Below are 23,599 nucleotides of genomic sequence, written 5' to 3' on the forward strand. Positions count from 1 at the left end.
AAGTCTCAATTATTTCAATAATTCCCTTTGTGTTCAGGAACTTGTTCAGTTTACATTTTCTGACTGTAAAGTTTATCATGGATATGCAACAGAGACATGCATTACAGAAGGGTCATTCCACGTCAATTCAACCAGGGCCCACGCACTTAGTTCTCAAAAAATTCTGAAAAAATGACCAGGTGTACCTATGTTACCCAGGAGACACACTGTAAAATTACTCTTATGTAAGATCAATACTTTCCAAGATACAGCCAGTTTTACAGGGGGAGGGGGGTGTCCTCATTCATTCAACATGAATTATAATCAGTAACTAAACCATGTAGGAGGCTCAAATTTTGCATACTGGTACATAAATAGGAATAGTATGTAGCAAAATCGTCACGTTTGGTCTGGATAATCCTGCATGGTCATAGCTGTCCCTCAAAGTTGATACAAATTTTATTGGAGTTTTTGGCTGGGCTCTGTTTAAGCCTTCAGAAGACATATTTGTACTCAACATAGGCTCTTGATTTATTTTCCTTACTGAGATAAGTAGAAACACTCTCACAAAAAACAATGAACAGAAAATAAATTCCTTCAGGGTCTGAACAGCAGACCTTAGAAGTCTAAAAAATCATTTTGGTTCTCATTTTCAGAGCACCTAAACACCTTGTGGGAATATACAAAGATTTGTTTTAATATTTTTTTCTTTATTCTCAATGATATTTTCTTTTTAAAAACACCAATTTGACTTGTCTTATGCAAATCTTTCTTTTTCACTTTCCACCCTGAACATGGGCAAAATGCACCATTGACATCAATATGTTTTGTATAGAGCTACCACAGGTTACTCTATACAATCACAGGTGGCAGTGTGGTGACTCTATATAAAACATAATGATGTCAATGCACAGCCAACTTAAACAAGGTGCTGGTGGATTGCAGGTTTTAAAGTTCATATATAAAAAGAGGTGGCCACCGCACACTGTTATATTTTTTTAGTGATTTTTATTGAGCAACGCGTTGTAAAAAAAAACTGTAAAAAAAATATAACAGTGTGCGGTTGCCACCTCTTTTTATATAGAGACATGCATTATGTTAAGCTCATCTATTAATTCCAGAAGTCAGTCAATGATACAAAACTATTTCATGAGATAAATTAATTCCCCCCCTTCCCAAAAAAAGTGGTGAAAAAGAAAAAGAAGCAATGAGCCAAGCCCTAGTATGATCAGATGCAAGCATGTGACAGTGGGAGGTAGTGGGAGGAGAGATCTACAGGAGGGGGAAAAGATTAGGGTAAGTTTTTGTCTGACCAAGTTCATCAGAAATTCTCAGGTAGAGAGCTGGAAGCAAGGGAAACCTGTAAGTTCAGGTGAGCCATGCACTGATTATCACTCTTCAGCCTTGCCCACACCAGGAAGAGAATAATTTAACCACTAGATGTTTTCCAATCTGTCAAGTTTCGAGATGCACCAAGTACTTCTGGGAAACACTGCTGACTCTTCAAACTAAGGAGAAGGTAAGACATGGCTCATTTAAGCGCCTTGGACTGCTTCCATGTAAATACCTGGTCTTTTATTCTTTTATTGATAATAATGTTTCTTTATTCTCTTAAGGTGACTTACTGCCTAGCTTTAAACTTCAGATTTACCATCAAAAGAACTGCTTGAGGAAAACTGACTTATGACAACTATTTATGGAGTGAGAGTTTATTAGTCCCTGGAGAGATATATCTGAACCTGCACTGTGTCTTGGTCAGCACTGAACGTTGGGAGAACTCCTGGTGATCCAATGAGGCATCAATCAAGGATGCACCAAGGTCGTCTACGACTTCGCCCATGGCTAGAGGAGCAGATTCATTCCGGAAAGTACCCTGGAGTTGTTTGGCTTGATGAGGTAAGCTGTGGGCATTTAAAATGTGATTCATGGGTCGCAACTTAAGTAGCCTTCAGACATGCTAATTAATAGCATTTTTTTGCACACAAAGAAAGCTGCCATACCTAGGAAACATTATGAACTAGAGCAAGATTTATTAGCCGTTTATCATCTCTTAGATAGAATATTTTTCATGAAGATCAAGACTACACTATTGAGTAATTCATCTTGATTAAGCACCTTAATACTTATCAGGTAGTCTCTTTAAATATGTATGAAAAACTTCATAGCATTACACTTTGTTTTGTCAATCAACTCTACAGATTGTTCAATTGTTTAATGCACTACAGACTGCCAGGGTTTTCCAGATTCCATGGAAACATGCTGCTCGACATGGTTGGAATATAGACAAGGACGCCACTCTGTTTCGAAACTGGGCAATTCACACTGGTAAGGGGCAAGTTCAGACAAACAGCGACAAGAGCAAGGATCTCTAATTACACTTTCTCAAGCATGCTGTCTAAGGATGCAGATACAGTTGCATGTGTAAATATCAGATTGCCAAGCCAAAACAAGCACTCCTATCCATCATTAGAGTTGTGTGCTTGTGACAGTGTGCAGTCTAATGATGTTCCTGTATGGCTTCATTATTCCATGGTTGGACTTCCTTGACAGTTGAAAGAATGCTGTAAAACAACAATGTAGAAAGCAAGTCCCTGGCTGAGTTACATTTGAAAATACTCTAGTACTGGTTCAAGTTCAAGTAGTTTATTGTCATGTACTCATAAAAGGAATTATAAGTAATGGAATTCTTGTGCTCCAGAGCCAGCTCAACTTTAAAGAATAAATTAAAAGTAGTAATTAAAAAGGTATAAAAGCAACAACAAGCGTGTTAACTAGTGAAGCACTGATGGTTTCTGATAAACAACAAATTAAGGATTTTAAGGTCATTCTTAGCAAATTAGACCATGAAAAGACCAGCCTGTATAGAACTTTGCTTGACCATCAGGGTTTGTTAGTCCTATTTATCTGAATTCAACAAGATTTCCATTGTGATGGCTTAGACAGAGCTACGCTGTAACCAACTTGGTAGCTACATAATGCCCTTTGTACTATTTGACAATTCGCTTTGTATGATAAAATGTAAGGGGTCACATTTTTTTATACTATATTTTCCAACTAATCAATGCTCCTATTTCCTATTCCTATGCAGATGTGTTAACACTTTGACAAAAGGGAAATATATATAAAGGCATCTTGAATTTCAACTTGTACGCTGTGGTTTATCAAAATCCCTCCCCAAGGTAAACAACATTCTAGCAGTCCTGAAACAGTTCAGATCAGCGTAGATAAAAACAAGTTGCACTGAGCTTCCCAATCAGTCAATCTTCTATATTGTTTTGGTGTATTCCGAAACTGAATACAACCAAAGGCTGACAACAGTGGTAGCAAGTAATGAACAAAGCAAATATCAAGGTTTCATGAACACCGCCGAGTATGCTTGTATTGCCTGTGTTTGCTGTGGGTGTTTATTGATGAGATTAGGTGGACCATGGTCACTTCATATCCATATGCCAAAAAACAAAAACAGAATGCCAGAGCAGGCATGCTCAAACAGAAGTGACTGCCTTATCACTACAGATCTGTTTTCATAGTAAACGTTTCTTCCCATGCATCCAAGGCAGGCACAAACCTGGCATCGACAAGCCAGACCCCAAGACATGGAAAGCGAATTTCCGCTGCGCTCTCAATTCTCTGCCAGATGTGAGGGAGCTGCATGACAAGAGCATGAAGAAGGGGACCAACGCCTACAGGGTCTATGTGATGCTACCAAGTGCCAAGAGCCAGAGGAGAAGGAAAGGCAAGCACCAAATGTCACTCCATAATCTTAAATGTGCTTGTCACAGGCTCCTAATCATGGAACAAAATTAGTCCAAGACCACCAGAAAACGTCAATGAAAAACTTTTATTTACTACAAGATTTACTACATGCTGAATTAATGTGTTGGAAATGTTCTTTTTCAAAGGTCTGCAGCAGCCTGATGTTGACATCAAGAGCCGACTTCCCTGTCTGTCACCAGTCACAAATGCTCCACTGGAGAGATTCACAGGTAGCGCAGAATTTATGACTGTAACAGGTCTTGTGCAACACTGACATTCACTCTCTAGTATAGTGGTGCACATACTGTACATCAATGACATGATATTGACAGCAGGCCCGAAGGGAAAACGTAAACTTCAAAGCAGAAGTGACATCATTCAGGGGTCACCATGTTCTTGTTTTCAAAAGTAAGAATAGCTTTGGTGTCTCAACCCTGTTCCAGTGGTACACCTCAGTCTTTCTTTTGCAAACTCATATTGTTACAGTATAGGATTGTTTAGCACCATAAGTAGCTGTAATGGACCCTAAATTACCTTATTTTTTAACAATATGTCCTTGGAAATAAATTGTGAGTTTAGGCAACACTAGTTGCACGGTCCTCTGAAACAGTTTTTGTGTCTTCTCAGAGGCTTTCTGTAAGTACAGAAAAGATGAGCCTGACCCCATATCCAACATCTTCTGCAGAAGAGATCATTTTCCCACGTTCAATCCCATAAAGGAAGAGGACAGGTCCAAAGATGACTTCCATTCCCTGACACATTTCAACACTGAAGCACATGGTAGGAGGGCACATAACTAACTGTTCTATAAGAACCTCTAAGTAGTCTTGTGGACACATCACTCACAGCATTTCTGAAACCCCCACAGATGGCCAGTTTGTTTCCAGTGATGACCAGGAGCAGGCAGAGGCTGTCTTGAAGGCAAGTCTTAAACCTTATTTATGCTCCCTTTGCCTATGAACATATTGATTCATTATTGAAATGTATTTAAATGGACTTTCAATTCAACAGATAGTTGATCATCTCAAAAGTGTGGACCACTGGAACCCCGCCAGTGAGTTTGACAGTAGCTGGAGGCCAGCAAGCTCAACGTGGATGGACTTCGGTCAGTATCACCGATTAATACTCGTGATGCAGCAACCAAAATACACTTCCAATTCAGATTTACTGAGATGACCAATTTTGGGTAGAACTATCCTCAGCCTGGACTAATTTTGCACATAACAGTACACATTCATGAATGCAATTGGGCAGTGTATGCAAACTTAAGATGTAGATCTGACGATAAACCATTTACTTATTAATTAAAATAGTGTTTGGTTGTAACAAATTCATAGAAGTAATGGTGTGTGAAGCACTGCCTGTTACAAATTTCAAACTGTATGAATACCTTGTTAAAGTTCATAATGTTGATGTATATTTGCAGGTGACACCATGGACAGTCCAGGATGCCCCTTACAAAGGGACGGCCAATTCAACACCATCATTCAAGGACAACTTTTATAGGTGCAAGAGTGAAGACAAATTATGGATAGAATATTTACTTTTTTAAATACATTTTATACATATTTTATTGATAATTTGTTATAATGTGAATGAAGCCAACAAGTTTAACCTTCAATGGCTGCCTGTAGAAAGTACCTATTTAGCTTGTACCAACACTGTTTCCCTTCCTAAATAAACTCAGTTTTGCCTGTTAGTTTAGTCATGGATGCTCTTTCTGGTGACTTCCTACACCCTAATTATGAGGTAAAATGATGTACACAAAACCAGGATTTCTTATAAGACCATGTTTAATGATTCATCGCATTCAAGTGAATGGGCTCATTAAATTGTGACATTTAAATACCAAATTGCAAAGCAATCAGCTCATAGCATGAACATTTCGGGGAGAAACTTTCCGGTATGGAGTAGCTTTCCCCCCAAAAAAAACATCCCAAAAAAGCCAGCCTGAGGGGCTGACAACAGTCACCTCAAGTCCAAATGTGTGTGTAGGCCCTTGGTTATTCAAAGGCCTTGCTGAAGCTGCGTTTCTGTCCGAAACCCCCTCTTCCTCGACTTCCTCCTCCTCCTCCTCCCCATCTGTTGTTGCCGTTCCTGTTGCCAAATCCACGGCTGCCGCCTCCTCCCCTACCACCAAAGGAGCGGCCACCAAAGCCGTTGGAGTTTCTGTCACCACGGTTACGCATGTTTTCCTCCATATCGGGCAGCTCTGTGGCAATGGTCAACTGACACCGACGACCGTCTGTCCAGGCGTCCTGAAAGTGCACAAAAGGGATTTTATTTCAGTAAGCGGCATTTTCTAGAGATGGGGAATATTTGTGATCTGTTTTCTAGCTCAAAAGATCTGTTCATTCTCAAAAAACATGTGAACTTACTTCTACAAGTCAGCAGTACTGACCCAAAAAGCCTGGGCCAGAATTATCCATAATCTACTAATAGCCAAAACTGTCTCTTCTCCACGTAACCAGCAGTGGACCAAGGATCATCCATATTTTACTATGTTTAGGTCTTACTTAAAAATAAGTCTGTTTGCCTTAACATACGTATCCATATTAACAAAAATCTGTTAGTAATAGTAAGTAAGTATAAATTTATATGACCCCCAAAATATATATGCATATATGTAGTCTGTTAGACTTGCTCTTGGCTTGATAGCGTGCATGTAGACTTCTGTCATCACGAACAATCAGTATTACCACTAAGCTTGCAAGTTAAGGCAGCAACATTAACTGAAGCATTTCATTGCCCTAACCTCTTTCTCACAGAATTGAGAGCTGACCATATTTAAAAAAACTGACTGATACAGTCACTTACCCTATCATTTGATTTGGAGTTTTGTAAAAGAACTTCCTGCTGTTCTGACCCTAACTTTCACACTGAAGTCCAATAGCTAAAACAAGCACTTGTTAATTCTCATCCTTACTTGCATGAAAATGGAAGGCCATTCGAAGCAGGATTAACTGCGGTCACAGAAAGTACCTAACAGGGCAGCGTGGCATTAAGTGCAGTTTGAAACGGATCAAACACAGCTAGCATACTGTACATCTATCACAGAAAAAATGGCTAACATACATCTGCTTGACTCGGACATGGACTCTGCAATATACACGTTAAGGCAAGAAAACAGTCGTTGGACTGTTGTGTAATTTGAAGACTGCGAAGCCTCACATCCCCAAGCTTGAAATAATAATTTGCTGTGTACTGGTACTCTGCAGCTGCTTGGAAAATGAGCTTGTGTGTACACACATGGCATTTACAGGCTTGCATTCCAAACATTTGTCACTATCCAGCTGATCAAGGTAACCAATCAAAATCACCCCCACACCTTACCTCCCTCTTCTGCTGGTTCTCACCCCCTAACACACACACACACACACACACACACACACACACACACACACACACACACACACACACACAGGTTTTCATACCTGATAGCTTTTCACCTTGTCGGACGGAACATCAAAACAGACACCCTACAGAAACAAAATCAAAACACAAAGACAAAATTGTTACACCAAACCAAAATCACCTTGAAAGAATACATTTGTTTTGATGTTTAAATGTAGGCAAATTCAGTGTCTTACCTTCCTTCCTTTAAGGAAAGTCATGCGCTGGATCTTATCGTCGATATCCTCCCCCAGTTGTTCCTTCAGGCAGCGCCAGCCGTAGCTGATGCTGTGCATCTCAATAGAGCAGGTCATAAGCATCGTTGTGTATCCCTGAAATGAGGCATACACCAAGCAGTCATTCAACAAAACACTGTATTTAGAACTAACTACAAGTGCCTACTCCTACTTAAAAAATAAAATACAGACAACTGTTGGAAGGCCATTTAATTATTTAACGACACTAGGGCTGGGATAAACTATTATTTTTTTAAACGATTAATCTAGCGATTATTTTTTCGATGCATCGATTAATCTAACGATTCATTTTTTCAGTCCGATTCGATTATCTCCCCATTAATTCACTAATAGCAACTTATACATGTTTATTTACATATCTGAATGAAAAAAACATGAATTCTTTAACATTGCAATATATATGTTTATTGCTCTTAAGATTCCAAAATAAAAGACTATAGAAGTGCAAAGTAATGCATTCTTAGTCAGAGGTAGCATTCAATAAAGTTCAGTAGTGTATGTCTAATTGAGTGCCTGTCAATTTAAGACGTTCATGTGGGAATCCTTGCAATTAACATTAACACAGTTAAAAGGCTGCTGATGTGTGGATGCAATTCATAACGTAGTTAGTTCAAATAACGGTTCGTACTTCTCCTTTGGACAAGCACTTTTGAGTCTTGGAAAACACTTTTCCATTTACATCGAGATTTTGCAAACATTCAGAGTCAATAAAATGAGCCCTGCATTACGAATACAAGCAGCTGCAAGTAAGCATGCTAAACTTGACACCCAAACAGTATTCTAACGTTAGCATTGAGATACTGCTTGATTGCATACTGTAACTTAACTTAGTTTAGTCTCCTCAATGTACTTTGTTGTGATAAGACCTTAGCAGAGTTCACTTTAACTTTAATGCAGTAGTTTTGAACAAATTTGCGCAGCATGGTCACAATGCTAAGCGGATTTAATAGCAATTTAGCCCACTGTGTTCTATGCGGCAACAACAATCCTTCAACAATCGTGAATATTTTGTTAAATACACATGCAGAGGAGAGCGGGCGGGGCGAGGAAAGACTGTGTGAGTAAAAAGTGCACCTCAATGAAATTATTTTATCTTATCTTTAATTTAAATAGGCCTTAAACATAGAACATGAATGTGTGGTGGCCGGTTTTGATTTCGTGGGGCCCAGCCACAGATTAGTCAACGTATGGAAAACACTGAAGGTGTAAAATAAAAAATATTTAGCAGCACACGTTATGCTTGACGAATTGACGCTCATATTTTGCGTCGACGTCATCAATCGACGCAAGCAGTCCGCTGATGTGCATGTCACAAAACATTTAAGTGAAAGTTCATGTATGCAATAAAGGCATAATAATGATTGTGATAGTGATACTGATAATTTGATGGGGGTGTGGGGGGTGTGTGTAGATGAGCCAAAGTCTGCCATGACCGGGCCTCAGGTCAAAGAAGTTTGAAAAAGGCTGGTCTATATAACCTGCATCAGAATAAGGTTTGCAATGGTGCGCCTAAGTCTAAGATGACCTAAGTCTCTTCCACACGTACACACACACACAAACTCACCGATTCAGAGTTGAGGAGGGACCTCTGCTCAAGGCTGGTAGCCCCAGAGATGTGAGCAAGGGCAGCCGCCAAGGCCTCCACCGCCCCCCTCTCCTCAATCAGCCTCTCCGCTGCCTCCCGGAAATATCCCACAGCAGCTGGAGGAACAGAGTCCAGAAATCTGCGAGACACACAGAGTGAACACCCCCAAATTAGGACTCGAACTAATGGAGATGGAGTCAAGGACATGGGCAGCCGTGGCCTACTGGTTAGTGCTTCGGACTTGTAACCGGAGGGTTGCTGGTTCGAATCCCGACCAGTAGGCACGGCTGAAGCAAGGCACCTAACCCCTCACTGCTCCCGAGTGCCGTTGTAGCAGGCAGCTCACTGCGCCAGGATTAGTGTGTGCTTCACCTCACTGTGTGTTTACTGTGTGCGGAGTGTGTTTCACTAATTCACGGATTGGGATAAATGCAGAGACCAAATTTCCCCTCACGGGGAGGATTGAAACCCCTTTGGTTTGTTTGATTGTGTTCCAATTAGCAAAGTACTGCAGCAGAACCATTAAGCTTCTGTACAATATACACAACAGTACACCAAGAAAATATAGCAAAAAACACTGTACGGTGTCCCATCTACAATGCAGGCACTCTGATTATTAAACCTCTTCCTGAAAGAGCCATGCCATCCAAGTCCCTCCACAGATAGCTCTGCACTCACTTCACGGCATCTTTACTGGACGATTTGATGATGTCATTGGCTGTGGGCACACCGACACGCTTGAAGGTGATGCCCGCTTTCTGTTCGACGTTGCGGAGCTGGTCTTCCTCTTTGCGCTGGTAGAAACAGATACACACACCCGTCCTGCCCGCTCTGCCGGTACGGCCAGAGCGATGGATGTAGGAGTCCACGTCCTAAAGTCCAGGAGAGAACAATACGACATCTACTTCAAAATGCTGCCTCCTGTGCCCACCGGTCACCTTAACGTGTAAATATTTACAACTTAACTAGTTTGTTTCACTTCTTTGTGTTTCTAATATCTGTCTTAGTCTATCTTAGTCAGTGTCTTTTTTTGTTTCCCTGCCTTCATTTTGGTTTGCTTTCAGCTTTACAACATCATTTTAATGAATACAAAAGAGATCAGAAACCCATTCCACCTCTGCTTCACTGGACTGGCATTCTGGTCTAAAACTGATGAGGCACAAGAAACCTTGAAGCAATGCTGCAGGGCAACGTTTCTGAGTATTGGGTCATGATCATCCAATCAAACACATAGAACCGGTTATGTTGTTGCCCGGCAGCAGCATTGCTCAAAAGGTTGACCCATGTATCATCACCTTAAGTGAGCCTTCATCCACCTTCAGTATTCAGGGTGAGGCTTAATTAACGGATAAAATGAAATGTCACCTATTCCCTTAGATCAGTCAGAGCACAAAGTATGCACGTAAAGAAAGACACATTGGCATACCGGCTGCGTGCTTGACCTTATGTAATGTATGAATCACCAAATCCTAGTTCCAAGAAGGAGACAAAAAAAAATGATGGGGGAGATAAGAAAAACACACCTTGGGAGGAGAGCACTGCACCACCAGGTCAATCTCTGGGATGTCCAGTCCTCGCGCAGCGACATTGGTGGCTACCAAGACCTCAAAGGTGCCGTTTCTGAAGCCCTTTAATGTGATTTCCCTCTGCTTCTGAGGAATGTCCCCGTGGAGGGACTGACAACTCTGTTGAACAGTCAAAGATGGAGAGAAAACATCACACACTAAAAAGATATGGCCTGAGTGGAGAGGCCACCTCCTTACCATGGTTTTGCGGAAATTAAAGAGAAAAAAAATGCAGTAATGAGCTCAACTGCAGTAGGCATCACATGATCGCGGTATTGCGATCGCGATGTGGATATCGTCACAGTCCTACTCTCCACAAATTATGTAAGTTCTCTGACTGAGTTATATGGAATTTTAAAGATGTGGCATTGCTATTTAATTATTCATTACGAGTCAATCAGTTTAGGAGATAATTAATTCCATTTCCTCATGTTCTTCCAATGAAGGAAGAAGAGTGACAAATACGTCACGCAAAGGGGCAATCTACATATAAATTAAAAGAAAAATATGAAAACAAATCATAAAAATAAAAAGGCCTAAGGCTCGCTCGCATAGTAAGACTACATTAAGGACAATATCAATAATAAACAACAATGTCAAATGAATCAACAGCCTAATGGAAATAAAACAATATTATACAAACCATAACACATAAGAAGTGCTTAATGAACTAAGTTTATATATAGTTTTACATTTTTATATTTTTTATCAATGTGTAAATCTGTTAATTTGACCAGCAATAAGAACCCTAGCAGATGCTAAAGAGATATGGGGCTTGTGGGGTACCTGTTTGACGGCGCTGTGCATGGCGAGCTCGTTGGCCTCTTTCTTGGTTTCACAGAAGATGATGGAGCGGCCATGGCTTCCGCTGTATACCCGCACCACATCTCCGATGACTGCAGCCCTCTGAGACCAGTGGCAGGCAATGGCCAGGTGCTGAGGACGCAAGGGGGGAAATCACAAGATCACAAACAAAGCATACTTCTTAATATCGGCTTTTCAGACCTGTTTATTTTGATGATCACATCTTTCAAGAACCAGACTTCAAGGCCAGTCATGACGTTTCAAAAGGTTGAGATTGACTTGATGGATGATAAGGATATGCAAGACCTGCATAGTTCACCCTTATTACCGATTCAAGCCTCAGGGGAAGTTCCACTGAGGGCATTTTTTAGAAGCAAGAACGAGGAAGGAAAACTACTGTGGAACCATCAAGTTGCCAAAGTTGTCATCATCAACAAGTCAACGAACACCTAAAGCATAACACCATGCACCTGTTCACACGGTCATATAGAACTTACTTCAACAGTGGTGGCAGCTTTCTGGGTCTTCTTGCCAATCAGATCTACATGCATGCACTGAGGTCGCATGTACTTTTTGGCGACGGCGTACACCCATGATGGGCAGGTGGCAGAGAAGAGAAGTGTCTGAGGGTTGCTTGGCGAGTCTGTGAATAAATCAGTTTAGGTTCAAGTAGACCATGCTGATGTTTGCCAACAATAAACTAAACAAAGACAAAGGAATCTAATGGGTCAGGTTTCAGGGCAACATTTTATGAGCCTTTCTTTTGTTTGCATATTAACATGCATTGCTTAATTGGCTTTCTTTTTTTTTTTTTTTTTTTTTAAATGGTAAGACTGTAAATCAGTTTCACTGAGAATTTGTGATCATGAATTGAAGTAAGATGTAATATTTCTTTTATACACACAAATGGCTTATTTCACTGAAATGTTTTTGTTCAAATCTGTGTTGATTAGCACTTCACATAGATAAATCATTTACCAGACAAGTAACGTTAAAAGATCCTGATTAAAGGACAATTCCGGTGCAAAATTAACCTAGGGGTTAAAAACACATGTGTACCGAGTTTGACCGTTCTCTAGGATATGTTTACATGCTAATCGAATGTGACCCATGTAAAATGTAAGCAAAATGTGTTGTTTATATTTTTGTTCAGTATCACAAATATGCAGAGTTGAAAAAAAACTGTCCTAAACAGACCTTTTTGATATGAGGTGGACAGAATCTCCTCCACCGAATCTGCGAAACCCATGTCAAGCATTTGGTCCACTTCATCCAGTACCACATGCTTCAGCAGGGACAAGTCCAGTTTGTTGTTCTCAAGATGGTCTTTGATTCGTCCAGGTGTTCCCACCAGCACATCAATACCATTTCTAATAGCGTCGACTGAGTATGACAACAAAGACGACAATATAACTTCACCAGATAACCATGCACATGATGTCAAGTAACAAGGGAAAAACAAATTAACAACAGGGTCTCTTTAGTTCACTTCATCCGTGAAGAAAAATTCATCCTCGGAATTCACATTCAAGTATGTGATTATCGACACCAACATCATACTTACTCTGGGGATTGTAAGAACTTCCTCCATAAAAGCATGTAACAGACAGTTTCTTGGTGACATCTTTGAAGTCTTTAGCCACTTGAATGGCCAACTCTCTTGTTGGAGTCAGAACCAAAACCTGGAGGAATACAAGCAGTAAAAAAAAAATCTAAATTCAAAAACTCAAATATTTAAAAACTTAAATTCAAATAGACCCAAGGGACTACTGCGCTCTGGATACCGATATAGGCACACAAGGGTGCTTTTGAGTCTGCCAAGTCATACCTTTGGGGCTCTACCCCTTTTTTTGTCCTCTGCATCGGCCTGGATTTTCTCCACAAGGGGGATGGCAAAGGAGAATGTTTTTCCCGTCCCTGTTCTAGCCTGGGCGATCACATCTTTTCCATCGTACACATGGTTAAAGGTCTTCGCTTGGATGTCAAACAGATATGTAACTCCTCGAGCTGCAGGCAGATGGCACCATAATCAAGCACATCATTATTTCAGTCAAGAAGCAACAGTATACAAACACAGCCCTTTACACAAAAAAGCAGAACTTAGAAGAAAAAGCAGGGGTCCAGAGAATTTCCATGACTTTTCCATGATTTGACAAATTTACATGACCTTATATTCCTCAAAACATCACATCAACTAGCCTACTAGAATAGAAACCCATTCTTTTGAAACAGTCTGGGAAATTTGAATTGAAATTAGGCTTATCTATGTATTTATAATACAAAAAAAAAATATAGGCCAACACTGACACACCAGCAGGCACATTAGGCTATATTTAGGCCCTACATTAAATTAAGCAAAGTTGTGTATTTCACTTTATTTGATCACCTACTGTAGACAAATACCCTCACATACCCACACCTTGAAATCCTGATTAATGTAATAGCCTGACCAATTACTAATCATCTCTTCTTCAACTCTGTCGGTTCATCATGACCAGTATGTAATTGCCTGTTTAATTCCTGCAGCTTTGTAGCGCCACACACACTGGCTAGTGAGATGCAATGCTGAAGTTACGGGGCTGTAACCTGAAGAACCCCAGTAGGCAACCACAAACGCAAAATGCCATCCAGCTGCAAACCTTCGCCTACATAATTTGTTGGCACACTCGCTACTGATATGCTGACGACAACCCATCCACGTTTCTGAATCTTCACAAAATTGACACGCAACAGTGAAAGAAATAATCTCAATGCAAACAACGTGGAATAGGCCTTACATGGCTAAACAACTGATTAAAAGGTTAATGTGCCAAACGTAAGCTGACAATTATAAAAAACCTGTTTTATTTATCCAAGTAAAGCTAGACGTGATTAAATTGGTAGCCTATTTTCCTGGCATAGCACATAGCCTAGTACAACACTGAATTTAAAAGTTCAAAGATAATTGGGCTTTCCGAAACATATTACTCCACCCTCCGACTCCTATCCACCGTTTGTGTGTTCTACGGCAATGGGTGAGTTGAATGAGTAGAGGGAGGGCAGAGTAGTTCCTTTCAGAAAAGGCCAATCTCTGTCTCTGCGCGAAAGACATAAGAAAGTGTGCAACATGATCTGCCCAAACGCGATACATTTCAGTTGAATTGCAATGGGTGAAGCAGGCCTGGAAATTGCCATTTTCAAATTCCATAACTTTTCCAGTTTTTTTTCAAACATAAATCTATAAGCACAATTTTTTCAGATTTTGTGTTTTCTCTAAATGACTTGTCTGAGGACAGATTCTCCCACATTCTCAATATCCAGGGTGATAATTGAAATCACTGCCAAGGTCATATTTTCATATCAAAAGGAAATAAACAGACTTCTTTACATAGGTTACACTGGCAATTTCTTCATATGACCTTGGGCCATTCTGACCAACAATGTAACCCTTTGATTACACAAGACTTTACCTTTGAGGAGATTGATTGTGTTTTGGGATATCCTGAAGTTTTTGAATGCTCCTTCTTTCTGTTCTGGTGTTTCCTTTTAGTTTATAGGGAAAGAGAAGGCAAGAGGAACACAAAATTTAAACAATGACTTGTAATTTCACAACCACTGTTTTATAGGTTGTACAACATTCTTTTTAATGCAGATTTAGCCTCAATGTAATCATTACAGTGGTTTCTAAACTTTTATGGCTCACGGCACCCCTAAACATATCTCTCTCTCCATCCACGGCACCCCTATTTTTTTTAACTTTTTACTCTCAACCTCCTTTTGTGCATTATTTGTATAACATTTTATTTAACCATATGTTGGATAGGCCATGACTGCTTTTATTATAAACGCATTACTATGAGAAGATGAGGTTTCTCATTTTTGTTTTATTTAAATGAACCATTCTCTTTAATTCAACTAATTTAATAGAACTTTTGAAAAAATAGTGAACAGAATATGAACAGAATCAGAATCAGGAATAGGCCTTCAACTAAAGGCGAGACACTACAGGTGAATAGGGTAAACTTTTTAACTATCAGATAACACTATGAAACTTCCCCAGTTGATTACTTACATTAATATGACAAAAAATGTATTACAAGTTTTCTGTAATTTATAAATATGCAAATTAGGTGTTATCATATTATGTGCTAATTTGCATACATTTTAAAACTCGAAATCTGAGCTTTGGATAAAGCCAGGTTCAAAATTATTATTTCATTGTGTTCAATTATTAGATGGGAAAAATACAGAGGGATTTACAGATATCTACTTTTGTAATCCTGTAAATCAGAATATACTGTAAATAGCCTTAACAAAAAAAACCTCAGCAAAAGTCTTGTAGATATAGTTACGTACTGAAAAGTTTGATGTATGTACTGTAAGTGCTTCTGAAATGGAGATTTTGTGCTCAGAGTGTGAGGAAACTCAATTTGAGAAAAGAGTCTTGAAACACAGCCAATGAGATTCCATTGTAAGCCTAGACTCGCCCTTGAACTTCTGCGATTGGCTGCTGATACTAAGGAAGTGTCCATATTTGGATTGCACATCGTCATGCAGGAAAAACAGCTTTCCAACGGTACTACACATGATGTTTTGAATCACGGTCGTGGTAGTGCATGAAACGTTAGAATACTAACTTTTGGTGAATTTAGGAGAAATAATGGCGCAAGTGGACAAAATATAATGAAATAAACACCTAAATGTGTAAATTAGACTTTGTTGTAGTAGTAGTGTGAAAGAATATATGCTAAGGTAGCAAACTAGCCCATAATCTCGAAATTGGCCAGTGCATTAAAAAACAGTGTTTGTACCTGCCGTGTCTAACCATAAAACGGTCTGTCCTCTCTCACAACTGTATTTTAAAAATTGATATTATGGCTAATTTCTTTTCTTTTTTTTAAATAAAATAAAAATAGATCATTAAATGATCAAGCTTTGGACCATTCCGTGGCACCCCTGAGTATACGTCACGGCAAAATTTCCAAAGAATGTTTGTTTGTACACTTCTGTTAAGCAGATGTTTGACAGGGTTTGTTTCTGGGTCGGTATGGGGGATTATGTATGTGCTTTTGAACTTGACTTAGAAAATAAAAGTAATTGTTCAAAAATACAAAGAAACATGGATCCTTGCATGACAATTAGCTTGCATAGTGCAAGGAAAGTAGGGGGCATATACTTCTGATGGCAGAGCCTTGAGGATATGGCAATATCACACACAAGAGACTACATCAAATAGGGAACGTACCATTTCCTTCTCACTGTCACTGCAGGAATCCTCACTAGACTGTGCTGGTGTGGTAGATGTGGAATGTTCATTGGTTTTTGCTATGAGCTTAGGCGTCACTGCCAGGTTTCCATTGGCTGTTGATGTTGCATCTTTTTTTATCTTTTTCTTTTTTTCTGAGAAAGAATTTCAAAAACGAATTTATAAATGCACAGTACATGCTTGTGATCTCACAAAGTGGGTATTGGCAAAAACAATACATGGAAGTGAACAAATAATGGAATAGCTTTACCACAATAATTTGGTCTTCTATTGAGTCCCCATCAAGCCCTTCAGTGGAAGACTTCACTTTCGTGTTGCCGTTTACATCAGTCAAATCTCCCAAGGCTGTGTCCCGTTTCTCCTTTTTCTTCTTTTTGGGAGTTGGCGGCTCACATTCATCAGGTTGTTCTTCAGCCACCTGTTTCTTTTTCTTGATCTTTCCATCCTTGGTCTTATCCTTCTTGGCTTTCTACAAATTGTGACATAAGACATTAATTATCAATGCAGGAATGTTCGAGAACACCAAAATATCTATGGGTTCTCATCACAGGCTCAAATCGTAATTGATTAATCACAACATAGGCAATGTTAATTATATTGTATTTCAGAGAATAATACAATTCAAAACTAGAACTCCCAGAAGAGGTAGAAAAAGGAAACACTACAAATAAAAAAAGTTCAGAGTAGATATCAGTACTGTACACTGACACATCAAGTTCTTCAACTACAACAAATGTTTACTAGTATACTAGTAGGCTAATCTAATGTTTTTTTTTTAATGCCCGTACGTTTAATGATACACCTTCAATGTCTGTTTGGAAGTGCCAGGTCGCAAAACATACTAAAAAACAATTGACCTCACAACATCCTGGCATTTACCAACACCACTTGGCATCATCCACGACCGCATCCAAGCCTACTGTAACCTATGTAAGCTGCTACATAGTGTGTTGAACACAAATTAAACTATTGCTAGCCGGCTAAAATACACCTGCCGTTATCTGTAACGCCTCTACAACTTCCGTAGTGGAGTCGGCTTCATCTACAAATATAAAATATCCATCTAAACTTGAACTTCAATACGACAAAGTTGGCATATTTAAATGGCTAGTCAGACACGTGGCTCGCCTAAAAGCCTTCATGTGTTTTCAGGGCCCCGGTCCACGTGCATCACACACGTACATGTCTCAGACTACAAACAGAACATTCGGAATGTCTGGAAGAAAATTACACACACATCTGACCCTTGATTGATATACGATTAAGATCGAACAATGTTACTGACACGTCGAATGCTATTTTGCTTTCGAGAAAAAATCTAAGCCGCAAACTCTAACCCGATCGTAGCTAGGCTAACGTTAGCCAACTCGTTTGCGGCTACAAAGCGAACGTGTTGATATGATCATGACATTTTTCTTACTTTTACTTTTGCAGGCGTATCCATATCGTCAATGCCGATTACAGTGGCGTTTTCAGGATCTTCAAAAAGTTTTGACGGCATTCTTGTTGTTGACCCGCTTAGGTGGACACAGCCTGATTCCACGGGCGAGGTCCGGAAAAGGAAGTTGTCTTTCGTACTGCAAAACACATGCAGCGATACACTACGGCAAGTGCTAGTGGCCAAACCGAGCAGCTCTGCACTTGGCAGCTCTGCAAATGGCCTACCTGCAGAATTTGAAGAGATGCTTTAAAAAAAAAAAACTCAACAAATAATCGGAATGAATATTGATCTTTATCTACATCTGCTGCAACAGTTGAACTATACCCCGAGGCAATACAAATGTTTTGTATGATCTTTGAGTAGGCTACTCGTCTAATAATAGGTGTTGGCCCTAGTCCCCATCACAAGAGCCCGAGTTGAATTTAGAATAGGGTGGCACGAGGTGGGCATTTGAACAGTGGAAGGGGGACTCCTCATCTGATCTGTACGTGAGCTTTGACAGCGAGTGCCCCCTCAGTGGAAACGCACGTAGCATGTCAGACAAAAAAAAGTAGGGCAGCTTTCATGGGCACACTGTGTTGGGTATAACTTGTGACAGGGCGGACGCCCCTGTCTGAAAATAGTCTACTGTAACATGCTTCTGGCTGCAATCCGCCTGGCTGAGATTTTTCTTATTAGGCCTATATGTTTCTTTTCTTTTCACAGTTTTTATTTTCATTATTTATCTCATGATTTTCTTTGTTTAGTGACAATTCATCGAAAGTCAGAATAAAAGCACAGCGCTGTGCACATGTTTTTGGACAGAGCAATGACCTACGATGAAGGTTTACATTTGTCCAAGGCAAGGGTTTCATTATTCACCTTTTGCCTGCTCAATAGGCCTAAACTTACACTCTGTTGCGTGATAGTCAGACTGCTATCATTTAGTCATTTTGATTTGATTAGTTAACTTCACCTCACGTTAACCTAAACATTTCCAATTTGCAGGAATTATTCCTACTTTTCCAAGAAAAACACACCGTGCACATCTCACGTTTATTTTCATTCATTATTTCATTACTTCCACCACTGCATTGCGACTAATATATCTAATCCTGTCACAACTCTCACCAGTGGTATTTCCATTGCGATTCAACTGGAAAGCAGATCCATGGAATTACGAGGATTAGCGTAACTTTACACCATGTACAGTGCCCGTGATGTGAACAACACGTGGTTGGTCCACTTCTTTTATGGAGATATCAACAAATCGTCATCGAGGGCTTGCGTAAAACCATGGTACTTGAGAGGACAGTCTCAGTCACTGCCCTGGAAATGAGGGCGTGGCTTTACCTTATAGGGACTCGGAGACATTGACGTCATGGCTGGGACTCCCTAAAAGCAGCTGTCAAAGGGTGTCACGTCGGGCTCGTAGGCTACTATGAAAACCTTGTGATTGTTTTCCGAATGAAAGCGCACGTAGCCTTCAGAGAGACTATATACTTTGGCTACATTCATGACAACTCATGCAAACTTCTACATGAAAACTTCTCTCGCCTTGTGTGGCAGAATGAATGTAAGTAACACTAACACTGGTAGCATTAGAGAACTTGTTGATTTGACTATTGTTAGGACGGATGCAGAGATTAATGATAACGACTAGGCTTTTGCATGGAAGACCCATCGGATATTGATACAGTTAGGCTACAGTGAGCCTACCCTACCATCAACAAAATTAGTTTATTTATGTTTGTACAAGCCTGTAGTAGGCCTAAACAAACTTTGCATACAACACCGTAAAATGTATTTGTGTTGTATGTTATTTGTCACAGGTTGTATTTAGGCTATGTATGAAGCCTTCTTATCTCATTTGCTGCCGATCTTGAACGGGACTCCCTAGCAGGAGAGATGTAGACTATTTCAATTGAACCTTCATGGCTAAATAGCCTAGAGAATCCATTTAAAAAACACTATATAACTGACCAAATCTCTGTGTATTTTCTGAGACATATGTCCATGAATCTCTGCACAGTGAGGACATAACATTCTTTATCTATTCGGCTCCTTGTGAGTTATGGTCTAACCATCTTAAGGTTTCTTGTAATTGTGAGCTACTTAAATATTTACTTATTTTTGTTTTAGGTGGCAAATGAGCCCTTAACTGACTGCAAACATGCAGTGGCCCTCTTGAGGGGGCTAAACATGCAGCGAGAGTTCGGGCAGTTTTGCGACTGTGTCATACAGTTGCAAATCAACCCTGGAAGGCTCTTTTTAGCCCATAAAAGTGTCCTGGCTGCATCAAGCCCTGTGCTAGCTTCTCTCATCACCAGTCAAGGAGCACTTTTGGATTTGCAGTCCCCCTGTCTCTCTCCAGAGACCATGGAATACTTGTTAGACTTTATCTACACGGGCAAACTACCTCCAAAAAGCCAAGAGGACTCTGTACTGTCGGTTGCTGTTGACCTACAGATGCAAGAACTCCAGTATGCATTGATCTTCAGGAGAAGTACACTGTCTGAGTTTTTGAACAGTGAGTAGTTTAAAGTTTGTAATGCAGTGCATGACAAAAAAAAGTGTTTTTAAGAAGCATCATAAATGCATTTTGGAATTGCAAAATGACATTTGTCATCTGGCCAGGCTCCACAGCAAGCCATGTTTTAACAAGAGTGTTTTGTCTGTGGCAAGCATTTTGTATCTTATTTGGTGTTCCTTTGTATTCCAGTCCAAGATAAATTGAACAGAAAGTGGCCATTTCCTGAGGAGCAACATGAAGAAGGAAACCGTATGTCTCCATCGTTCCCACACGGATCAAAGAGGCCTTTGCCATCCTGCTTAAGTTGTGAAGCGGTACCTGTTATTCGTCATGCAAGTGCCTGCAGGAAGTTGTCACCGATGCAAGAATCAAGCACACCAAATTATGACCTGGACATTGCCTCTGACCTGCATGGCAGGGAATCTGACAGTAGCCAAAGTGTGCACCTTCCTTCTTATAGACATAAACTACGTGATCACAACTTTCAAAACATGGACAAGAATGATGACAATTCATTTGAGCCAGTATCCAAAAAAGCTAAGGTTGTTTCCCATGTGCTTCCTTCAGAAGTACTCTGTCACCAAACTGAAACTCCCAAAGACTTTGAGGATGAACTTTTGGAATCAGGGAGTGAGGCATTTGTTAAAACAAGCATTACTGTGTCTCCAAAGACGGTTTGTGTGTCTGCACAAATCAGGCATGCTATACACCAAGAGGAGGACTTGAGTCCACATGCAAAGGCCAGCAGGGGTCTTGTCCTTAGCGATGCCTCAAGGAACGATGGCTGTCATGGCCATCTTCATTTGAACAATTCACATTATGAGCACAATGACGATGTTTCACACCAGTTCAGACTTGCTGAAAATGACCACGGCGAGTCTCATGCCTCCCTAGAGTTTTTAGATGTTTCAGACAATATTCCTGTGGACAACTCCCACTGTATCAGTGAAGCACACGCTGAAGCAGGTCAGCGCAATGTTTTGTGTCATTTGCAGTCAGAGGATGACCAACCGTACGCGGTGCATGTTGCGATAAGCAGGGAGAAATACCACCAGGCTGTTGACTTGCAGAGCAGTAGGCCGTCTTCTGATTCTAAATCATTGTTTGATTTAGATAGGTGTGATGCACAAGGCGCAGTTGTTTCAAATCACAGTATTACAGCAGACACTCCTGTAGTCCATGAATCAGCCCAAGATGATCGTAGCAGCACATCTGAGACTTCCAGCATTGATCAGGAGGATGACTATGACCTGTTTGGCCCTCAGATCTCTAGTATGCACACCTACCTAGGACAAGTGAGGTATCACTGTATCAGCAGAGAGCCTCAACAAGTCACAGGGTCAAGCGATTCAGACGAGGAAGGACTTTACACAACGCCAGCGGACACTGGCAGCGGAAAACACGGATCCGTGCCTGGCATTCCCCTCTCCGATGCCTCCGCCAGTGAGCCATCCATGGGAACATTTGACCTTGGCAAGGCCCAAGTGAACCCCGGGCTGAACCTGGTGGCGCAGCCGTACCAGTGCACCATGTGCGACCGGGCCTTCAGCCAGCGCGGTTCCCTGAACAGGCACATGCGCTCCCACCTTGGTGTCCGGCCGTACTCCTGCCCGCAGTGCCCGATGACTTTTTCGCGCCAGTACCGGGTCACTGAGCACATGCGGGTCCACCAGCGTGGCTGTGAAGACCTACAGAGGGCAGGGCCCACCTGAGTCCAACCCAAACTAGACCACGTGTGCCCACTCAAAATGTACGATCTAGCTCAGCCAGCTCAACCATGAGGTGGTGTTCATCTAGGATAAGTACAGGGTTGCCAGCCTTTAAGTATTGTCTTGATGTGGTAGATAGAGTACCTAGCATTTCTGTTTATGAAATTACAAAACACACATGGACCTGGCTGTATGAAATTCAGGAGTCTCACATCAAAATTGGGGGAGTTGGCAACCCTGTAGATAAGCATTGTAATGTGGATAAGCTGGCAATCTTTTTTTTTTTTTTTTTTTTTTACTTTTTTGATCCCGTGAGGGAAATTTGGTCTCTGCATTTAACCCAATCAGTGAATTAGTGAAACACAAACAGCACACAGTGAACACACAGTGAGGTGAAGCACACACTAATCCCGGCGCAGTGAGCTGCCTGCTACAATGGCGGCGCTCGGGGAGCAGTGAGGGGTTAGGTGCCTTGCTCAAGGGCACTTCAGCCACAGCCCACTGGTCGGGGCTCGAAACGGCAACCCTCCGGTTACAAGTCCAGAGTGCTAACCAGTGGGCCACGGCTGCCCCAATCTTGCCTGTTTAAGTACAGTGACCTGTCACAAAAAACGAACCCTATTCGGGTACTCATTCATGCCAAAGAGCCAGATAGATAGCAGACAGAGATTGACCTTACTCAGCACGTCTAGTTTTTCACAAGTTCTTACATGTGAATGGCATGATGTCTATTCTGTTGAGATGTGAGATTTTCAACTAGAACCAGATATGAGTAAAATGGCTGCTGGACTTCCTTTGGAGAGGTTTTATATTTTAGCTGCAAATCTGTCTGTAACAATGTAATGAGCACTGTTTTTTATCATGCAGTCACATTGCTCTGGTTACCTTTACCTTTATTTTAAACATTGTGACCAAACGGTTTTGCTGTTGCCTATTGCTATAGGATTTCTGCAGTAGAAATGAATTGAACCAATTAGGCTTGCCTTTGGGGAATACATGTTTAACCTAACTTTGCCAAGCATATATTTAAAATAATGCTTTGTTTCAAACATGAGAACACATTTTAGATTAAGCTTGTACTTGCTGCATGCTGGAATTGTTGTATTGTGTTATGTTTGACTGTTTGATTGTAATGTGTTAATGTATGAAGCTAGACCCAACCATTTATAATGTAGCCTGCCACTTATGCCACACTGAAGTTTCTATATTCAGGTGCCTTCAAAAGTGTTCATGAAGCCAAATAAAAGACATCTGTTTAGGTCATCACACATGTCTTTGACGAGAGACAAGTATTTTAATCTGTTTTATTATGTAAAGGGAAATATTATATAAAACATATTGATACATTATTAA

At 40.6% G+C, this 23,599-nt stretch overlaps 3 protein-coding genes across 6 annotated transcripts; 2 read left to right on the plus strand and 1 right to left on the minus strand.

The window, feature by feature from the left end:
• The first annotated feature begins 1,326 nt into the window (after window positions 1-1,326).
• Window positions 1,327-5,669, plus strand: irf1a (interferon regulatory factor 1a). Of its 4 annotated transcripts, XM_048269579.1 has the most exons (10): window positions 1,334-1,351; window positions 1,440-1,498; window positions 1,739-1,875; window positions 2,178-2,304; window positions 3,536-3,715; window positions 3,882-3,965; window positions 4,363-4,515; window positions 4,604-4,656; window positions 4,747-4,840; window positions 5,162-5,669. In XM_048269579.1, the coding sequence occupies exons 3-10, from the start codon at window positions 1,771-1,773 to the stop codon at window positions 5,239-5,241; spliced, it is 876 nt and encodes a 291-aa protein (XP_048125536.1). In that variant the 5' UTR covers window positions 1,334-1,351; window positions 1,440-1,498; window positions 1,739-1,770; the 3' UTR covers window positions 5,242-5,669. The 4 variants fall into 4 exon arrangements, with proteins under 4 accessions (XP_048125533.1, XP_048125537.1, XP_048125535.1 ...); XM_048269576.1 differs by having other exon boundaries at window positions 1,327-1,498; window positions 1,596-1,875; XM_048269580.1 differs by having other exon boundaries at window positions 1,327-1,498; window positions 1,596-1,875; window positions 2,205-2,304.
• On the minus strand, window positions 5,511-18,158 carry ddx21 (DEAD (Asp-Glu-Ala-Asp) box helicase 21). Its single transcript, XM_048269575.1, has 15 exons — window positions 18,005-18,158; window positions 16,835-17,053; window positions 16,564-16,716; window positions 14,789-14,861; window positions 13,168-13,346; window positions 12,904-13,021; window positions 12,537-12,722; window positions 11,837-11,982; window positions 11,322-11,471; window positions 10,494-10,655; window positions 9,649-9,842; window positions 8,950-9,109; window positions 7,326-7,460; window positions 7,170-7,214; window positions 5,511-5,993 (listed from the first exon to the last, which is right to left on the minus strand). The coding sequence occupies exons 1-15, from the start codon at window positions 18,083-18,085 to the stop codon at window positions 5,739-5,741; spliced, it is 2,256 nt and encodes a 751-aa protein (XP_048125532.1). The 5' UTR covers window positions 18,086-18,158; the 3' UTR covers window positions 5,511-5,738.
• A 1,293-nt stretch (window positions 18,159-19,451) lies between these two features.
• LOC125311758 lies at window positions 19,452-22,642 on the plus strand. Its single transcript, XM_048270072.1, has 3 exons — window positions 19,452-19,580; window positions 20,147-20,534; window positions 20,727-22,642. Exons 1-3 carry the CDS (start codon window positions 19,521-19,523, stop codon window positions 22,247-22,249), a joined length of 1,971 nt encoding a protein of 656 aa, XP_048126029.1. The 5' UTR covers window positions 19,452-19,520; the 3' UTR covers window positions 22,250-22,642.
• The last annotated feature ends 957 nt before the right edge of the window (window positions 22,643-23,599 follow it).

Source organism: Alosa alosa, chromosome 18, assembly GCF_017589495.1.
Source record: "Alosa alosa isolate M-15738 ecotype Scorff River chromosome 18, AALO_Geno_1.1, whole genome shotgun sequence".
NCBI classification, from domain to species: Eukaryota; Metazoa; Chordata; class Actinopteri; order Clupeiformes; family Clupeidae; genus Alosa; species Alosa alosa.